Here is a 13,721-nt window from a genome sequence, read left to right as displayed (position 1 = left end):
CCCCCCCCCCCCCCCCCCCCCCCCCCCCCCCCCCCCCCCCCCCCAGGTGTGCCGACAGCGTCACACAACCACAGAAATCACATGTGAGGTGCAGCAAACTGGCCTCGGTCAATCATACTCCATGTACTCCTGGCTCACGACCTCGTCTCTGGGCCCAAATGTCTCCCCAGTGACCTTGGAAAAGGTAGCAGTCCCACCCACCCCTCTTCCTGCTTTATTTTTCTCCCAGGCACCAGGGGCCGTATTTGTCTGCTGGCTTGGAGTCTGTCGCCCACGATAGTGTCCAGCCTGGGAGGGCCCCTCCCTGCCTTCTCCCAGGGCCCAGGACAGACCTGGCCTGTGGTTCCTGCAGCAGCCTCTGACCTTGGCTCTCTCAGCGGGGCCCAGCCTCCTGAGCAGATCTGTGGCCGGAGCCCGCACTCGGACGACGCCAAGGCCCAGCCCCAAATGGCCTAAGAGAAGCAGAGTGTCCCCTGCAAGATGGGGGTGCCCGAGGGCCCCCGGTGCCAGGTGCAGGAGAGCAGGGCCCTCTGGGGCTGCAGGTGTGCCCAGGGGACGAGAGGGTAGAGACTCCCAGGGACCGGGATGGTGACCTGTGTCTGTGGGGAGCAGAAGGTTTGCATGCGGGACAGCAGCGTGGCCTCCAGGGCTTGGGCTCAACCCCACAAGGAGCTGGGCCCGAGGCTTTGCACCCAGTGGTGGGGCCCGTCGGGGGCGGGGGGGGGGGGGGGGGGGGGCAGACAGGCGGGGCTGGAGGCCACTGGGCTTGCGCCTTCCTGGGACACCGCATTGCCCCCACCCAGGGTGAGAACCAGCCTTACTCTGGGCTCCATTTATTTGCCTGGTGGCTGCAGCCCCTCTCTGGGTTGAGCAAACATGGACCGAGCCCACCCCCCTGCGTGGGGCCCCATCCCCCACGCCCTCCTGCTGTGTTCCTCGCGACTCTGGGGGGTGGCGGGCTCCTGGGGGCCCCGGCCCTTTCCTCCTGTTGGTGAGACCCGCTGGGTTCAGTGTTTGGGGGAACTTCACACTTTATCGACACGGACTCTTCCTGAACGCTGTGGACTTCTGCATGGTGGTGTATATGCCGTGTGGGCTTCTGCGCATCCACCTGATGCAACACGGCACGCTCCGCCACGTCCGTCCACCGCTACTCGGACAAACCCTGGTGGTGGATCTCCTCTTCACCCTGCCTCTGGATGTCCGAACAAAAGTCAGCACCTCCTTTAGGAGCCAGAGTGGGGCTGACGGCGGCAGGATGCTGGGCGGGGGCTGGGCGGGGGCAGTTAGGGGAGGTCCCGGTCCTGCCCAGAGTGGATCCAGAGCCCACGTGGGGGAAGGGACCCAGAGCAGCAGCTGGTTCTCGGTCCCACCTGGAGGGTCTCCGGAGCACATGTGAGCCGCTGGGTGCAGTGACGGGGGCCTGGGCGCTGGGGCGGAGCAGCTGGCCCGAGGGGTGACCCGAGGAACCTCCACTTAGCAGAGGACAGAGTGACTCTGGCTGCCCAGTGGGGCTTGAGGCTCCCCTGGTGGGGTCCGGGCCGGCTGCTCCTCTGAGCAGGGTCACTGTGGGCAGAACTACCGCCCTGTGGGACGGCCTCGCTCACGGCTGCTGGCCCCGATGGGATGCCCGCCCTGCCCAGCCCTGGGCCTGCCCGGGGACCCCTCCTGGCTCGCCGGCCTCGCCTGTCCAGCAGCTACGGCTGGGGTTCCCGTCCCGCCTGTGTCTCCCCTGTGAAGCTTCCACGTGGCCGGCTCAGTGCCCCTGCCTGCTGTCTGGGAATCCCGTCGTGCGCCCCACAACCCTGGGGTCTTAGGAAGTGCTCAAAACCACAGGGTGCCGTGCACTGGGTTACACGTCCCCCCTTCCCTGTCCCGGAAGCGGGCCCAGGGAAGGCCACGGGGCTAGCCAGTGTGGAGCCAGGCCACAGCTCCCCACGGTGCTCGCACTCTCTGCTTCCATGCCCCCCAGACCTCTGAGCGCCTCTTCCCCGCGGCCTCTCCATCCAGGAAGCCCACCATGATAACCTAGCTTTCCAGGGCATAAAAGTGCAGGGAGAAGCATGGTGTGGGTTCCCTTGTGCTCCTGACCCGTGGTTTCATACACCTTGGTTCCTGTTTTCCCGTTCTGTTCCTCTCCTGGAAGGACCTGAAGTCCAGGATTTGTGGTTTCTCTAAAACCGGGGATTGTGCTGGCTGAGCCCCCTTGCTAACCCTTGGCCCGGTGGTGCCCCTACTCGGGGCCCAGCACCGTGCCGGCCGAACCCTAACTTCTCCTCCGGGGCTCGCTGGGCTGGACCTCCCAGCGCCACGTGCTGGGCCTTGTACGGCAGATGCCCTCCGCAGGCTCAATGTGCCGTTCTCGCTCTCGGGGTGGGCATGCCACGGCCCTTTTCTGCCGCTCCCTGTAGGGGCGGCCCAGGCCGCAGGGCTCGTGGGCGTCCGGAGACCCCGAGTTTCTGACGGGTGTTGGGGGCACATGGAGCCAGGTTAGCCCGGTGCACAGGCATGGGGGGCATGGACTTGGAGGTGCAGACCTAGGGGGGCACAGACTTGGGGACGTAGACCTGGGGAACAGAACTTGGGGGGCACAGACCTGGGGCACCGGTGGGGCCCAGCTGGTGGCCTGAGAGTCAGCTGGGGGAGCCCCAGCCAGGACGGGGAAGGGGCAGGTGTGGAAAGCAAGGCTGGCTGGGGCTGCCTGGAGCCCAGAAATGCAAGAGGGAAGGAAACGCGGCATCAGGTTGAGAGCAGAAGCGGGAGCCCCGGACTGGCGATTCCAAACTGCTCTCACTCACAGATTAACGCTCCCCGGGGCACTGTGTGTGCCTGGCGGGGAGCATCTTTCCTGAGAGTTGTGACAGTTAACAAGGCTGCGATTTCTAATGACCCCTTTCTCTGGGAGGGGTTCATGTCTGGACAAAGTTGATAGAAACCAGGATCTGGGTGGTTCACCCGTGGTCCCCACAGGCCCGGGGACCGCCCTTCGGAAAGTCCCTGTTATTCACCCTGGGACTGTGGCAGGCTCCCCTTTGGCTCATTCAGCGAACCCACAGGCGACCACCCCCAGGAGGTGTGGCAGGAGGGTGGGGGGCCTGCTTCCAAGGCTCTGGGCACCTGGGGCCCCTGGGACCCTGCTTGCAAGGCTTCATGTGTCGGGTGCAGCTTTCAGGAGGGGGTGTCTGGGTGCCTGGGACCGAAGAAGGGCCGTTCTGGGCACCATCGGCTCTGTTCACGCCCCATCCCAGCTGTGGGTCCGTGGGTGTGGTGGCCTGGCCTGACCCCGCAAGGAGCCCAGAACAAGGGACAGCATGGCCCCTGGGACCCACCTCTCTGCCCTGGCCCAGGCGCTCCCTGCTTTGCACAGGAGCCTGACTTCCGCCTTCAGCCATCACCCAGGCCCACTTCCAGGGTGAAGTGTGTCACTGGGGGGCCGCAGGGGGCTCCCTGCAGTGGTGGGGGGGTGGCCTCGGGGGGCTGCTCCAGCCCCAGGCGTGTGGAGGGCACGGGTCTTTCTGCCACCTGACTCGGCATCCCTCTGTTTTTTCTGCAGTGAACTTCGACCACTTCCAGATCCTTCGGGCCATCGGAAAGGGCAGCTTCGGCAAGGTAAGGCGGACCCAGCAAGGAGGCCATGACGGGACCAACCCCTCCGCCCGCCGGCTCTGGAGAGGCCAGCCCCAGCTGTGCCTGTCGGTGGGCCTTGTGGACAAGCTGGCGACGTGGGGGGTGTCAGGGGCACTAGGGAGCCTCACTCAGGAGCACTAGGGTCTTTAGTCCAGGTCTTTGGGGGGCTTGTAAGTCAGCCGGGAGCTGAGGGTGCAGACGACACAGCTCTCGGCTCCGCGGGGCCGAGACCCTGACCCCTGCTCTCCAATGGGGCGGCTTTCCTTAGAAATGGGCCCGCTCGCGGCCTCAAAGGGAAGTGTCCTAGAAGCCCCTGCTGTGGGGAGGGGGTGGCGGCAGATGTCCAGTGTCCGGGAGCCGCTGGGACACTCGGACACCGTTGTTGCAGTTGGAGCCCAGAGGCCAGGCAGCTTCTCCAGGGGAGCAGACGGCAGGACTGGGGTGCAGGGGAGCACGGGTCTCACCCAGAACAGCCGTGCCACTGGCTCCTCGGAATAGGCCTGTGCGGAGACCGTCTCCAGTTCCCTCTGGCCACATCTAACTTCCTGATTGCTGCCTCCTACTGTCTAGAGATTGGGGGTAATTATAACTCAAAGAGGCTTAACGAGCGCTCCGGGAGGGTTAAAATTAGCTCTCGGGACTCTGCCTTGATGGGTCTGTCTAAATGGGTCACTTCTGAACGGATAGTTTCTTTTCGGCAGATCAGGAGGCTTGGCAGATGAGGCCTTTGGCCCCCTCTCCGCACAGCTGTGTGGGTGCTGTGGCCCAGGCTGCCCAAGGCCTGGGCAAGTCATAAACCGGAGCAGTTAGCTCCTTTGCAGGAGTTCACTCAAGCACTCTTTCCTTACGGAGAGAGTATTTTTAACATCTGCTGGTCAGGCTGACCTGTGCCCTCCCTGCTTCTCCCAACTGAGTGTAAATTCTGCCCCCTCGAGCCACAGAGAGCGTGGGGAAGGTTGAGGGGCAGACAAGGTGGGGCTTAGGGTTAGGGTTAGACATTAGAGGGCACCAACCCCGACCAGGATTCAAGACTGGCTTCTATGGGGAGACATGGAAGTCACGCAGACATTTGGAAACGGACTGAGGAGCCGTGTTGGGGACCGACCTGGGGCGGCCACTTCACTGTCCCCCCACTCCCCATCCCTACCATCCCCCTCATACGCCGCTGAGCAGCACCACCCCCCACAGCGTCTGCAGAACCCCAGGGTTCTGGCTCTCTGACCAGTTCTTGGCTTTAAAAGCCAGCTGGCCACAGGGTCCCGGAAACAGAGCTCTGCGGGGTGGTGAGGTGGGGAGGGAAGGGAGCCACAGGGTCCTGCTGAGACTTTACCCTTAGAAGCTGCCGTGTAGTGGGAGGACTCCTTCCTGCTCCCTGACGAGGTTGCAGCTGTGGGGTGCCGTGTGCTGGACGGGTTTCCGGACTGTGGGCAGACCTGGGCTTTGGTCCTTCCGGCTGTTCTCGGGGGCTAGGGCAGTGACCCCACTGGAGAAGGAATGAGGATTTGGAGGCTCGCCACAACCGGCTCCACGTGTGTGTGGCTTGGCCCAATGTGCCTCTCTGTGCGCGGCCTTATTTCAGATGTCTGCATGGACTCAGCCCCACGTGGACACCACAGTCAAGACTGGCCTTGTAAGAATGACTCTGAAAGCCACTCTTGGTCGAGTGGGTGTAAACACTCGGAGCTCACGCATGCCCCTCAGTGAATGGGGGCAAAGCGGTTGGTGCGTTTGGTGTGAGCGGTTACCTTGTGGCTGCCCCGCCCTGGGGCACAATAGCTCCGGAAAATGGATTATCCAAGCTTGCTGTACCTGGTCCTTGGGTACAAAGACTGCTTATTGTTTTCGTTTCTGTTTTTTCCCAGTTTGTGTGTGTGTGTGTGTGTGTGTGTGTGTATGTGTGATAAATTACACATAACAGGAAACGTACCATTGTAACCATTTGTAAGTGTGCGGCTCAGGGCCATGGAGCGGGTTCACACTGCTGTGCGAGAAACCCCTCCGTCCACCTCCGTCGCCTCGACTCTTTTCCTCTAGTAAAACCGAAACTCTGCCCCTATTAACCACCACCTCCCCTTTCCCTCCCAAGTTCCCGATTCTTGGAGAAATCACGTCCCGGGGAGCGTGGGAGCAGGTGGTGCGAGTCCACCGTCTGGATGCCGAGAACCCCCGGCTCGTGGGTCGAGGAGCCTTGTCCCGGCTCTTCTGACCAGGCGAGGAGCCTGGGAGCGTCCCCAGTGCAGGAGGCCGGGAGGGCGGCCGCTGCCGCGGACCTCGCGCGTTGCCCGTGCCTGGGCTGGGGGCCGGGGGACCGGCGCGCCCAAGCGGGTGTGAACCCAGCTGCGTGCCTCGCTCCGGGACAGGTGACAGCTCAGGTGAGCAGGTGGAGCAGGTGCGCGCCTCCGCGGGGACGAGTGTGACAGCCATTGGCAGGCGCTGTCTGCCGGTGCCCGGGGCCTCCGGTGGCAAGTGAGCCTTAGTCCAAGTGAGCCCCACAGGGGGACGGTCAGGTGGGAGAAGAAGGGCCCGGGGAGCCGTCCGCGCCGCTCTCACCAGGCAGCCCTCCGATTGGCTGGGTGCGGCCCTGTGCTGCGGCCCGGCACCAATCACGCGGGGGTGCTGGGGCACTTTGATTGGCCCTGGCGGTCACGTGAGCGGGCCGGGTCGAGGGGGGCAGAGTGGTGCCCACAGTGGCTGCGAGCACGGAACTGCGAGGCTCTGTGACCCCTGGGGCCTCGTGTCACGTCCGCGCGTCCCGGCCGGGCTGCTGGGTGGGGACCCTTCTGTGCTCCTCCCCAAACCACCCCAAACCCTCTGCGGGGCTGCGCCCCACCCCTCCCCGGGGCAAGGGGCGGCCCTGCCTCCCCAGCTGCCCTTTCCCTGCGGCCATGACACTCGAGGGCCTGGCACACCGCCTTTTCGGGGTGGATGTGGTGGGGGTCGGTGAGGTGCACCCCTTCCCGCCCCCTCCCCGCCCCCTCCCCGCCCCAGCCTCCCGCTGCTTCTCCTTCCAGCTCCCTCCGGCCCCCTCCCTGACCCAGGCCTCCCTGGACTGCCCCTCCCGAACCCTCCCTGCCCCTTCCCCGCCCCCAGCCTGTCCCCTCCCCTCCCCAGCCTCCCCCTGCTTCTCCTTCCGGCCCCCTCCGGCCCCCTCCCTTACCCAGGCTGTCCTGGACCGCCCCTCCCGCGCCCTCCCTGCCCCTTCCCCGCCCCCTGTCGCCTCCTGCCCGCCCCCAGTCTGCTCTCTCCCCGCCCCTAGCCTGTCCCCGCCCCGCTCCCGAGTGCCACAGCCCCCCCCCCCCCCCGCCCCTAGCCTCCTCCTCCCTGCCCCCCTCCCCTCAGCTTTCTGCCCCTGAGGCGCTCGAGTCAGCCCTGCGCCCTTGCTTTAAGACCTCTATTACTGTGTTTAGTCAGAACAAAGCAAACACTCAGGGTTGGAAAAGACTTGTTTACTCCATCAGAAATTTAACCTTGCACCTGGCCTCACTGCCCCTGGGCCACTGGCGGGCCGCCCTGTCCATCCCTCCCTGGGGACCCCAGGGTCTGTACTGGCTTCCTACCCCCTACTCCTAATAAGTCGTCCCCCTCCCGCCCCCCTGCTCTTACACGATGCCTGCTGTCCTCACGTATGTTTCCAACTGAACTTTTACCTAAGTTTTGTCATGATCGAAATAAACATGAAATCTGGGTAGGAATTACATGTAAAGATTAAGAGAAGATTGATATGTTACCTAGCTAGAGATCTAGTATTTTTTTGTTCAAATGTTGTCATATATTTTCATATTAATCCCTCACGTTTTACTGTTTATTATATATCATTCTTGTAGTTATCATATGTTGAGCTGTTGTGCACATCGTCTCTTTTTGTTATTGTGAATAGATTTTATTTTCTAAGTTTTTTTCCAGCGTATTGGAAAGTGGAGACCCTGTCACCCTCCTACCCCTGTTCCCCTACGGCTTCTGCTGCCCTCTGACTGCCCTCCCTTGGCTGCTGTGGCCGAGGACTTGGACGGTCACTGGCTGCGGCTGATGTACCCAGCCGGAGTGGGGGGTGTGGAGTGGGGGGATCTGGCTTGGCCAACCTGTACTCCCACTCCTGACTGAACCAGGGGCATTTGGGACTCAATGTCCTCCATGCTGGAAGGTCTGGGCTCCCGGTGATGCTGTCTCTGGCGCAGAGGCTGGGTCCCCACTCACGATGGGCTACAGAGCCTCCTTGAAGTGTGCACCTGGTCAGGCCGCTGGATCGTCAGGAAGCAAAGGTTGAGGCAACAGACGGGCACAGCCCTTTATAGGAAGCAAAGTCCTGTCTCCTGGGCATGGGGTGTCCCTTTGTGAGTGCAGAGTCCCCTGACCTGGGTGCGTTCTTTGCAGTGGTCACGATGTGGTATTTGAGCGGGAGTGTCCCAGCCCTTGTCCTGTACCCCAGCCCCTTTTGGCCCCCTGGCCTGGTTTTGTCTCAGGGCGGATTTCTGCCCTTCACTGGCCGGGCCTCCTCCTGCCCGCAGCCCTGCGTGTCCCGCACCCCGGGGCACCGTCGTCCTCTCTGAACTTACAGAAAGGCTGGGCTGGAGCTCACACAGAGGCCTCTGGGAGTGCCTACTGCTGTCGATTTTCAGGTGGGTGGGCCTGGCCGCCTTCTGCCCACCACCCAGCCCAGACCCGTCAGGAGGCCGTGGGTTCTGAGTTAGGGCACTTGCTGTGAAATCTGGCCTGGGGACACTGTCCCCTTCCCCCCGGGGTCCAGCTCTTGTGGGAGGGCTCTGGCTGGGCTGTTACTCGTGGAGGGAGGAAAGCACTGGCCAGCCTCACATGACGTGGGCGGAGCCTCACGTGATGTGGCCGGAGTAGCGTGTCTCGTATTTCTCCAGTTTATGGGGAAACAACTAAGATAGGGCACAATGTACCTTGGCCACAGACCCCACTAATTCAGGAACCTTCTGACCCCCCTGTGACCCCAGCTCCTCATATGGTCTCTGGAGATGAGGTGGGCTGGGAGGAAAGACCAGTCCTGAAGCTCATGACCCTGTTTGTGGGGACGTCCCAGGACTGCCCTGGCAGCACCTGAGACAACGCGAGTGACCAGCCACCCAGAGCTACAGGATCTCCAGTTGACCCGGGAGGAGCCCCTCTGGGGGCTTCGCTATCCGTAATGGCAGAAGCGCTTCGGGGAGAGAGCGGCAGTGGCCAGAGCTCCAAGGAGTCACGTTCCTGCCGCTCCTGGACCCGGTCACATCCTGAGACGTCCAGGCACCAGGTCTGGACTCTGGATCTTAGAAACCACGCTCTTGTTCCCGTCACATGCTTGACGGTGACCCCGCCACGCAGGTCGCTCAGGGAACCTCGGGAAGCTTGGCCGGAGGCAGGCGGGCCGCGGCCGGCAGTGTGGGCAGGAGCCCGCAGCTGGCGGCCTGGCGCTGGTCACCTTGGGACGCACGTCCCCGCACCCTGGTTCTCCCCCCAAAGTTCCACCCTCTTGGCCACACAAATGACCCTGGACAGTGAGGGGCCTCATCCCATCCCACAGGGAGCCAGCGCACACACGCACACGCACACACACACGCACACACACACGTACACACCTGCCAAAATCAAAATCCAAATGAAGGCAAGCAAATAGAAAATTGTCCACGTTGGTGGTAGAAGAAGTTGAAACCTTGAATAGGCCAATGAACAGAAGAGACCTTGAAAGAAGTGAAAACCCTGCCGTTAGAATATCCCACGGGACCATACGGCCCACGCATCCCACTCCCGGGCGGGCCCCCTCACGAACTGAAAGCAGGGTCTCAGACACCCGCACCCCCGTGTTCACAGCAGCACAATTCACAGGAGCCCACAGGTGGAAGGGACCCGAGCGTCCACCGTGGACGAGTGGACAAACAGTGGTCTGTCCATGCAGTATCGTTCAGCGTTAAAAGCAGGGAAAGGCTGACGCCTGCTCCAACGAGGGTCACCCCTGAGACCCTGAGTTCTGGCTCATCTGACCCGGAGCCCCAGGCAGGGCTGGTGAGGCCCAGGTTGCTCACGCCCCAGGCCCTGAGCCCTGGAACACTAGTGGGGGGGCTTGGCCTTGGCCTTTCTCCGGGTGCCGGACCGGCTCACAACTCTTACCCGGCGCCCTGGGCCTCCTGCACGGCTGCCTTTCCGTCTTGGTTCCACTCTGCAGAACCCATGTTCGGATTTAAATTTCATAAGTGATCCTATGAGCAGCTATTACCTGGGGTGCCCTGATAGGAAGAGTTTAGCCACAGAGCCACCAGCCCGATGAGGGACGCTGCCTAGCTGACCTGGGTCTGTCTATTCTGCCCCCCAAAAAGGGACCCTGCTGGGTGGGGTGGGGCTAAAGGGCAGTGACTCGAGAGGGGAGAGGGATGCCGGGGACCAAACAGACCAAGCCCTAAGGAGTTGGGGGAGGGGCACAAGGCGCCCGTCAGAGAACCAGGTGCGTTGGTGGGAGGGGCCGTGGGCGGTCAGTGTCCAGCGAGAAGGAACTGGACAGGGGCAGCGGGGAGGGCAGGGGCCGAGAGCACAGCCTCCTTCCTCTCCCGACCACAGGGAGCTCACGTGGTGGAGGGGTCGGCTCTGGACGCCCCCCAGGCTGAGGGCAAGGCCAGGACGGGACCTGCAGGGACCGGCACCTTCGGACCCAAGAGACCCAGCGTGGCAGGTTCCCCTGGGAGCAGCATCGAACAGACCACGGGCTTCGAAGTGGGCCAGAGCACAATGTGAACTTGCTGGGTTGGTCTCTGGGTCACCCAGGCTTCGATTTTGTGCCTTAAAATAGCCATCTCCCTAGAGGCTGATTCTGGAGAAGGAGGCTCACACCTGCTTTCTCATTCTTGTCCCCGGACAGCGTGTGAGTGGTCATCATCCTGGCTGCGGAGCTGCTGGGGGACTGACGCCTGAGAGGTGCACCTGGTTCTGGGTGGAGTGGCTGGGGCGGGCCACGTGGGTGGACGGCGGAGGGTGAGCCCACAGCCCGCCAGGGACGGCCGCCCCCACGTGTGTCCTGAGTGAGAAGGAAGCTTCCTTTACTAGGCTGGTGCGGCTGCCTGGGTGCTTCAGGAGCAGGAGGTGGTGTGGGCGCCCTGGAACCAGGCTGTCCCAGGAGCCCCCCGGGTCCATTTCCAGTCTGGGTGTCTGGCCACCTGTGGGCTTTGCCGCCTCAGGTGGGCTAATCGAGGTTCCCAAGGCACTCAGCCCTCAGTCCCCAGGATCCCAACCCCCAGGCCTCCCCAGCGCCAATGCTGAGCTCCCCCCACCCCCCACCACAAACCTGCCCGTCCTGTGGGCTCTGCCTCTTGGGGAGGCAGCTCTTGGGGTTCACCCGGTGCTACTGCTGAGGCCCCTGCTCAGGCCTCACATCTTCTAATTTTTAGTTTTTAATTTTGAAAAACGTCAAGCACATGGGGAGACTGGGGGGGCTCAGTCAGTTGAGAGTCCGACTTCGGCTCAGGTCATGATCTTGCAGTCTGTGGCTTCAAGCCCCACGTCGGGCTCGGTGCTGACAGCTCGGAGCCTGGAGCCCTCTTCGGATTCCGTGTCTCCCTCTCTCTCTGCCCCTCCCCCACTCATGCTCTGTCTCCCTCTCAAAAATAAATTTTAAAAAACATTGAGAAAATAAAAAATAAATCGGAAACTTCAAGCACAGGTACAGACGGGGAGGAGGAGAGCAGGTCCGCACCAGCCGGGCATTTCCAGCTCTGTGGACGCGCGGCTTCAGTGCCGCCCGCTGCACGCCTCCCGCCCACACTCCGGGAAGTGACCCCGGGAAAGTGTCTCCCCTTATCGGCATTCGCAGCGTGTGTCTGCGAGAGGGGAAGACTCTCCTCAAGCATGACCACGGCCCCTCCCACGCCTGAGATGCTTCACGCCAGTCGCTCGTATCAGGTTCAGGTTCCCCGACGTCTCACAGATGTTCCGTGGTTTGATGGTGATGGCCCACGCGATGACGCGCAACGCCATCCACACGAGGCCCGTCCGGGGCAGTCCGTGGCCCCGCTCCCCGTGTCCCCGTATCCCCGTGGTCCCTCTGTGGGCCTCCAGGCCGTCGTGCGTGCTGGTCCCTGACGTGCTACCCACCTGCCTTGTGCACATCCGTCGTGGTCTCCACCTGCGGGGCGGGTCAGGTTCGACCCCGCTGCACCCCCCATCTCGTGGTCCCCGGCAGAGCGTGGAGGCCAGCGATGACCACCGCTACCCCCTCCTTCCGCGGGATTGTTCTCTGATGAGCTGCCATAGTTATTTACAAAACAAACTTGCCGTCAGCCAAGTTTGTAGGGAACAGCTCGTGCAGGTTAAAGGCCTTTGTCCCCTTCACTGAATGGCGCTCCAGGACGAAGGGGATCCCCCCTCCTCCAGCGGCTACTGGAGCAGCGCTCCTTGGCGCGGTGACTTTGTGGGCGGGACGCGTCTGCCACCCTCCAATCCACTTCATGATAAGCAAGGTTGTGCATCTTTAAGTGTTAGGAGGCCAAGTGACGGGCCTTTGCCTGTGTTTCTATCGAGTTGATGGTCTTTTTTTTTTTTAGAGGCTCATTGTATACCAGGGATGTTGGCCCTTCGTTTCTGATGTCAAGTGCAAATATTTTCCCCGTGTGTTGTCTTTCAGTTTTATGTGTCTTTTCCACGTAAAATGTTTTGTTTTTATGTGGTCTTGTTTATTGACCTTTCTCCTTGTTGCCAGGGGTTTTGTGTCCTGGGAATGTTGTCCCTGCCCCCACCGTGTTTTCTTTTCTCACGCCTACATCTCATGCATCGTCTTAGAACTGCGTCTGGAATCTGTTCTGGCTTGTGGCTTGTCATGAATGGATCCAATTGTATCTTTTTTTTAAATAGTGATTCGGTTATTCCAACATCGCTTTTTAAGAAGTCCACTTTCCCGTAAATCTGAGATGCCGCCGTTATGCTACACGAAGACTTTCTGCGGCGGGTCCGTTTCTGGCTTCTCTCTTCCTTCCCTTTGGCCTGAACACCTGTCCTGCCCCAGGACACACTTTCATGGGTGAGGTTCTAGTGTCTGTGGTCACTGCCTCGCTCTCCTTTTAAATGTTTTTTTCTGGGGGCGCCTGGGGGGCTCAGTCGGTTGAGCGTCCGACTCCGGCTCAGATCATGATCTCACAGCTTGTGAGTTCGAGCCCTGCGTCGGCTCTGTGCTGACGGCTCGGAGCCTGGATCCTGCTTCGGATTCTGCGTCTCCCTCTTTTTCTGCCCCTGACCCACTCACATTCTGTCTGTATCTCTCTCAAAAATAAATAATAATAATAATAATTTAAAAAAATTTTTTTAATGTTTTTCTGCCTATTTTTGCTTGTTTTCCCAAATGAATTTTAGGACAAGCTTGTCAGCTCCAGGAGAGGTGAACCGTGCTGATAAAGCCCCTGGGGAGGGAGCCAGAGGCAGATGGCCCCGGCCTGCCGTGCACGTGCTCAGCTCACTCCTGAGTCCTTCAGGAGAGAATCAGTCTCCCTCACTTTCCGGTGCTTATTTGATTCTGTCTGATGCAGACACAAAACAAAGTCGTCGAGGTGGCTGTACGTCTTCCATTGGGTTTGGCCTGGACGCTGGGCCCCGTGTTTGCAGGCTGGAATGGGGGCTTCGTGGGGACCGACTGCACTCTGCTTCCTCGTCCTCAAGACGAGGGTGCTGTGGGGATTACATGAGAAAATGGAAGTGGACCCCCACCCCCGGTACCCGGGTAGCTGGTCGAGGGCCTGTCTGTGGATGAGGGGCCCCGTGTGGCCAGGACATGCCTGCGGCTGGCTCGCTGAGCACCCTGCTAGGACACTGGGGCAGGAGCCTGGCCACACCTGCTCCTTCTGCCTGGAGAGGAAGCGTCTCTGGACGGCACTGGACCCTTCGTCACATGTTTATCAAAATGTCCTATGTGCCAGTCCCGTTTCAGGTGCTGGGAAATGTGGGAACAAGGCAGACAAAATCCTGCTCCGCAGGGCAGTCTGGCATGCAGAGGTCGGCACGCCCGGGAGATCCTGATCCCAGCTCTCCCCTGGCGAGGGGTGGCCCCGCCGTGGGGTCTGGACGTGGGTCCCGGGGTCAGCGAAGCCGCCGTGGGGTCTGGACGTGGGTCCCCGGGTCAG

General features: G+C 61.5%; 1 protein-coding gene across 3 annotated transcripts in view; it reads left to right on the top strand.

Moving 5' to 3' along the window:
* Positions 1-13,721, top strand: part of STK32C (serine/threonine kinase 32C) — a 98,253-nt gene that overhangs the window by 62,360 nt on the left and 22,172 nt on the right. For all 3 annotated transcript variants that reach the window (XM_040486850.1, XM_040486852.1, XM_040486851.1), the window contains one exon: positions 3,554-3,609. Coding sequence is in view for 2 of the 3 variants with exons in the window: in XM_040486852.1 (XP_040342786.1) it covers positions 3,554-3,609 (56 nt within the window). In the remaining variant the exon portion in view is untranslated. The remainder of the gene's footprint in view (positions 1-3,553; positions 3,610-13,721) is intronic.

This window comes from Herpailurus yagouaroundi, unplaced genomic scaffold (assembly GCF_014898765.1).
Source record: "Herpailurus yagouaroundi ecotype Mexico unplaced genomic scaffold, PumYag 163, whole genome shotgun sequence".
Lineage (NCBI taxonomy): Eukaryota > Metazoa > Chordata > Mammalia > Carnivora > Felidae > Herpailurus > Herpailurus yagouaroundi.
Note: the sequence above shows the minus strand (reverse complement) of the source record. Positions and strands in the feature narration are given on the sequence as shown.